The 6,363-nt window shown below is 50.4% G+C and overlaps 1 protein-coding gene across 1 annotated transcript in view; it reads left to right on the top strand.

Annotated features, from left to right (window-relative positions):
• The first annotated feature begins 1,464 nt into the window (after positions 1–1,464).
• The window catches only part of KIAA1432 (KIAA1432 ortholog), a 96,651-nt gene continuing 91,752 nt past the window's right edge, over positions 1,465–6,363 (top strand). The window contains 1 exon segment of the mRNA XM_006903579.1: positions 1,465–1,796. Coding sequence (XP_006903641.1) covers positions 1,653–1,796 — 144 coding nt within the window. The 5' untranslated portion in view covers positions 1,465–1,652.

Genomic DNA, 6,363 nt, shown 5'->3' with positions numbered 1-6,363 from the left:
GATGAGACGGATTGATACAGAAACTTGGGCAGTGAGGGTTGGTGTGTCGGAATTAGTGAGACTGGCTCAGGACAGGGTAGGCTTCAGAGCTGCTATACATAGGCAGCTATGGGTCATAGGCAACTTGATAGCATATAACAACAGGAAGGATCAGGACAAAATATCATCCAATATAGTGCTGGAAGAAGAGTGTTCTTAAGTTTGAAACAAAATAGCAAATGCAAGGTTATTGCTATGGAGTGGATTTTGACTCGCCCCAAACCTGTAAAACTAGAACTGCTCCACAGGGTTTCTTTGGCAATAAGATGACAGAAGAAGAATTGTGATGTTGGCAAAAAGTCCTGAATTTCTAATGGACTGCCAAAAGAATAAACAAGGCTGTCTTGGAAGAAATGCAAGCCTCTTAAGAGGCAAGGATGGTGACATTTCATCTCACATACTTGAGCCATGTTGTTAGGAAGGGCCAGTCCTCGGTAACAAGGCAAGAAAGATGCAGGACCAGATCAACAAGCAGATTAGCATAGCGATTTTAACTATGAACTTAAGCACATTGGCGGTGAAGGTGACCTAGGATGGTGTTAGGTTCAGATCAAGGTTGTTTAAAGATTGGACATGAGAAGTAGTCACCTGGAGGAATTAACAAGTCTGTATGGAAGCTAGCTGACTGCCAACATGTTTCTTCTTCTGAGCCCCAGAGGTGCTCCAGCTGATCTTTCTTTTGGGAGCCCAGCGCTTAACCACTGCGCCAAGCATTCAAAATATGCAGAGGCTGCAATTTTGGACTCATGATTGCCAAGGTTTGTGAGGATGGTGCAGAACTGCATGTTCCCTTCTGTTGTATGTGGAGTCGCCTTGAATCAAAGCCCTCCGGTGAGAAGGCAACAACCTGGAAAGAAGCTTCGAGGGCAGGCGCAGCAGCCCTGAGTACACGGCCTCACGTGCCTTGTCCCTTCAGGGCCTCTGTCACTGTATCACGTGATCCGGCTCCCCTTGGGCTCCTCGCCCACCCACATTACGTGGCGACTGCTCCCTTCCAGGTGCTCTTTCCCACACCGGGCGGCCTCCACTGAGCCTACGCACGAGGAGGGTCAAATCTGGCCAGGCCAGACCAGCAGGGCATTCCTCACGATGACAGGTCACCGGGCCAAAACCCCGGCCATGCCCTCGCTGCCTGACTCCACTCGGTTGCAACAGGCAGGCGGGCGGGGGAGGAGGGAGTAGCGCGCACGCGCGAAGCCCGGGGGCGGAGCTTCAGAGCAAGCGCGCAGGCGGCGAGGGGAAGGGGAGGAGCCTCTGGAGGGAGCGCGTGCGCGCTCCAGCCCTCCCGGCCCGGCCCACGCGGCGCGCGGCGTGCTGACGCCGGCGCGGCCGAGGAAGGGGCGGGGTCTGGGCGGGGCGGGCCGGCGTTCCCCGCCCCTCCGGCCGGCTCTCTCCCCCGCCCTCCCCCACTCCGGGCCCGTCAGCGCGGGCTGCTCTCGTCGCGCAGGGTCGCATCGGCCGGGCCCGGCCAGCTGGCAGATGCCTGGAGCTGCCGCCGCCGCCGCCGTAGAGTGGGCCGGTGGTGGTGTGGGAGGCGGGCGTCCAGCCCGGGCCCTCTGAGAGCGGCAGACGGGGCCGGGGTGGCCCCGGGGCGCCGCGGCTCCGTGCGGACCATGTATTTCCTGAGCGGCTGGCCCAAGCGGCTGCTCTGCCCGCCGGGGCTCCCGGCCGAAGCACCGCTCCACGTCCAGGCCGACCCGCAGCGGGCTTTCTTCGCCGTGCTGGCCCCGGCTCGTCTCAGCATCTGGTACAGCCGAGTAAGTAGCGCGGCGCCCCGGCCCGTCCCGCCCCCCACTTCCCCCGAGCCCGGACCCTGCGCCTTGCTTGGGGGCCCCGCGCCCCGCCGGCACCCCCAGGTGGACCGAGCCCCGCGCCCCCCCCACCCGGGAACCCCCGCCGGCACGTCCCGGGGGACCCCGCCGCGGCCGCCCCGCCGGCTCCGACCCCGCGCCCCGCCCCGTCCCCTGGGGACAGATGCGGGCGAACTTTCCGCGGAGAAGTCGGTGCCCGGTGCGCGCACCTCCGCGCTGCGCTCACCTCGGCGCCGCTCTAGGGGTCGCCGTGGGGCGCTGCGAGCCGCCTGCCCCGCGCCCGACTTGACAGGCCTGGAGGAACTTCCTCTGCAAACTGCGGCCCGAGTTCTTTGTGTTTCGGGACAGATCTGCCCCCCGTCCCACTTAGAGAGGAGACTCCTTCCTGCTGCGGGGACTGTGCGGGCGATCGGGGGCCGCAGGGGGGCCGGGAGCAGAGAGGCGCTCAGGAACACCTGGAAATAATGGGACCTGGGAGCAGCGTGGGGACGGGACTGGTGTCTGCTTTCTGTGCGTCCCGTTCGTCTTCCCCCACCCCCCCTTTCTTCTAACTGGTTAGCGAATAGCTAAGAGAAATAACGTGAAAACTGAGTGGTGGATAGTATCCATCCCCTTTATTCTGCAAATGCTGTTCCAAGTCTGTCGTTCAAAGCCACAGAAGTCAGGAGTAGGAAAATATTTTTCTTTTTTTTCAGAGAAGGCAGTGCTAATCGATATCAGAGTAAAATGTTTTGTTTTTGTTTTTGTTTCATAGTTGACTTCCCCCATTGTGTGATAGGTTGTGACCTTGGCCTCTTTAGAACAGAATGAGGTGCTGAGATTTGATAAATTAAAACTCCCAGAGTTTTATGTATGATACCACTAGAATGAATGCCTCTAACAGCCTAGGCCGTCACAGCCCTGTTAAATGTATGTAACTCTTGTGTGACTGGAATATTTGTAAATCAGAGTGGTTGTCATTAAGCTTTGGAGGATCTCTTGTTCTTCTTTGTATCAGGACAAAACTGCCATGTAACATAATTACCTTCAGTGAGGCTGTGCTGTGTGGTTCTTGATTGGGATTTTTTTTCCCCTCTTTCTAATGTGTGTTGAATGCTATCAGGGTCTTAAATGAGATACCAACTTATTTACATTGTGGCCTGTCCGCCCAGTGATTTGTTCAGGTGTGTATAACTATTTTCTTTCAAGCTTACACAAATGATAGACCTTGATTGCCTCATGTAGTCTTCAACTTTACTGTGCTGTAACAAATTGTATTCATAAGCCCTAAAATTTAACTTTTCCTCTTCAAGTAAACAGAAGTCCTTGAGTAGCACAGATGGTTAAGTGATAGGGCCAGGAGCCTGCCAGAGGTGCCTGGGAAGGCAGACAGCTTTGCCTATCTGCTTTTGAAAGATCACTGCTTTGGAAACGCCTATGGAGAGAAAGAGTATTGAGTATAACATGGGCTACGAAGAGAACAAACAGGTTCGAAGAGAACAAACAGGTTCGTCCTAGAGGGAGTGAAACCAGGCTGCTCCTTGGAGGCAAGAATTTTGAAATTCCATCTGACATATTTTGGGCATGTTGCCAGGAATCCTTGGAGAGGGACATCATGTTTGGAAGGAGTGGAGGGACAGTGTTACAGAGGAAGACCCTGGATGAGATGGGTTATCTGAGTGACTGGGGTAATGGATGGGCTAGGTATGTAGAGACAGTGAGGCTGACTCAGGATAGAGCAGGGCTCAGAGCTGTTGTGCATAAGGTCACAATGAGTCGCAAGCAACTAAATGGTTCATAGCAACAACAACGACCTCAGTTGTAGTCTGACACACTTGGGATTGTCGTGAGTTAGAATGTACTTGATCTTGGTAACTAACAGCAACAAAGCAGGTAAAGTTAATTTTCAGTCTGCCTACACTTTATGAGAGTGCTCTGGTGGCCTAGTGGTATGAAGCAGTGCTGCAATCCTAAAAGCACACAGTTCAAATCCACCAGTTGCTCCCCAGAAGATAGATGGGATGTCTCCTCCAGTGCAGTTTACTGTCTTTGCAAACCCATGAGAGGGTAAGTTATGGGTTGGTGCAGACTCAGCAGCACACAGTCAACCAAATGGCAAAAGAAGAGCCAATGCCCTCTAATTGTGGTGTTGGAGAAGAATACTGAACATCCTCCGGATTGCCAAAAGGAGGCCAAACCTGTCTGGGAGAAAGTGCGGCCAGGGTTCTTCCAGAGGAGGATGGTAAAGCTGCATGTTGCATATTATGGGTGTGTGCTCAGCCTTTATACTGGGAAAGGTGGACAGTCAGAGAAAGAGAAGAAGACCTGCAAGAATGTGGATTGACAGGTGACTGTGACAACGAGCTCAAGCATATAAGAGATGTGGAGGATGGCTCAGGATAGGGCAAGGCTCCGAAACACATGCCTTAGGGATTGTAGCACAACTACTTACCGTTAGGCCACCAGAAGCGGCAGTCACCAACAGCAACAGTACTTTTATGAGGGATCTCTTGAGGCCTACTCTATAGGTAGTTGCACTGCTAACCCTAAGGCGTGTGGCTTGAATCCACCAGCTGCTCCTCGGGAGAAAGATGGGCAGTCAGTATCCTCATGTGATTTAGTGCCTCGGAAAATACACTGGAGGAGCTATGGGTTAGTTCTGACTTGATGGCTCACAACACTACACACTTCCAGTGGTTTGAATCCACCAGACGTTTTGTTGTAGGATATGTGTGTGAGAGAGAGTGTGTATGTGTGTGTATACTTCATAAGAGATGAGTAGAATCCTGTACTCTATTCCTCTGGGAAAGGAATGAATGAAAATATACCCTTCAGCTTTCTTAAAAATATTGTTAATATTCTCAAGGAAAAAAAAATACATATTTTGTTTGGTTTTAGAGTTGGATTCTGTCCTCGTTACCTAGTACTGCTATAACAGAAACACCTCAAGTAGGTGGCTTTAACAAACAGAAATGTACTTTTTACAGTTTTGGAGGCTAGAAGTCCAAATTCAGCATGCCAGTTTCAGGGAAAGGCTTTCTCTCTTTGCCTTCTCTGCAGGAATGGTCTTGTATCTTCAATTTCTAGTTCCTTAAAGGTCTCCATGTATCTTATCCCTCAGTTTATTTCTCAAACTTATTTCTTCCTCTGCCTTTATATGTCACTAATATTGCTTCCTTAACCTATCAAAGACTTTCCCCAAATGAAATAATAACCTCAGATTTAGAAACTAAGATTGATAACTTATTTTGGGAAACATCCAAAGAAGATGGAGGAAACACCCAGTCACTTGAAAAAATGGAAGATGTGTAACCATTTCAGGAGGTAAAATATAAAGAACTGATGACACTGAATAGAGAAGCTGCACTGAAGACAAGGGTCCAGGAACTGATGAAATACGTATTGAAATGTGCCAGCATAGAAGCAGTGTGGGAGCTCCTTAATTCTTCTGTGCGTGCCAAGAAACTTAGCAGACAGTTACATAGGCAACTGACTGGAAGAAGTTCACATTTGTACCAATTCCAAAGAAAAGTTATCCAACAAAATGTAGAAATTGTTGAATAATGTTGTTATGTGCTGTCGAGTCACCTGCTACTCATAGTGATCTTATGTACAACAGCCCTAAACCCTGCTCTGTCCTGTGTCAGTCTCACTGTCTCCAACACACCCACCCCAATTATCCCAGTCACTGAATCCATCCACCTCATAGAGGGTCTTCCCCGCCAGCGCTGTCCCTCCACCCTCCCAAGCATGACATCCGTATCTAAAGACTGGTCCCACCTTGCAACATGTCCAAAATATGTCAGATGAAGCCTCAGAATCCTTGCTTCCAAGGAGCAGCCTGGTTTAACACTCTCTAGGATGAATCTGTTCGTTTTCTTAGCAGCCTATGGTACACTCAGTACTCTTCTCCAACACCAGAGCTCAAAGGCCTCAGTTCTCCTTCTGTCCTTCCTAGTCATTGTCCAGCTCTCTGATGCATAGCAAGTGATTGTAAAAGCCATGCCTGTATCAGGTGCACCTTAGTCTCCAGAGTGACACCATTGCTCTTCAGGACCCTGGAGAGGTCCCTATCGGCAGACTTTCCCATACACTACGTCTTTTAATTTTCTGGCTGGTGCCAAGAGTGTTGATTGTGGAGCCAAGCAAACTAAAGCTGTGAATAATCTTAATCTCTTCACCATCCATCCCAATTATATGCAAGTAAAATCTTGTGAATGATTTTATCTTGCTTGGATCAGCAGTCAGCACCCTTGGTAGCCACAGTCAGGAGATTAGGAGATGTATTATTACATTGGATGAGCTTGCTGTCCAGGACCTCTCCAAAATACGGAAGAACAGTGATGTCAGTTTGAGGACTAAGGTACATGTGATTCAGACTGTGTTCTTTCCATTCACTTGCTGTGCATCTGAGAGCTGGACAGTGAATAAAGATGACAGAAGAAGAATTGATGCCTTTTAGTTGTGTTGTTGGAAAAGAGTACTGAATATCCCATGGACTGCCAGAAGAACAAATAAATATGTCTTGGGGGGG

Source organism: Elephantulus edwardii, unplaced genomic scaffold, assembly GCF_000299155.1.
Source record: "Elephantulus edwardii isolate Elephantulus edwardi_28Jun2011 unplaced genomic scaffold, EleEdw1.0 scaffold00014, whole genome shotgun sequence".
Taxonomy (NCBI): domain Eukaryota; kingdom Metazoa; phylum Chordata; class Mammalia; order Macroscelidea; family Macroscelididae; genus Elephantulus; species Elephantulus edwardii.
Note: the sequence above shows the minus strand (reverse complement) of the source record. Positions and strands in the feature narration are given on the sequence as shown.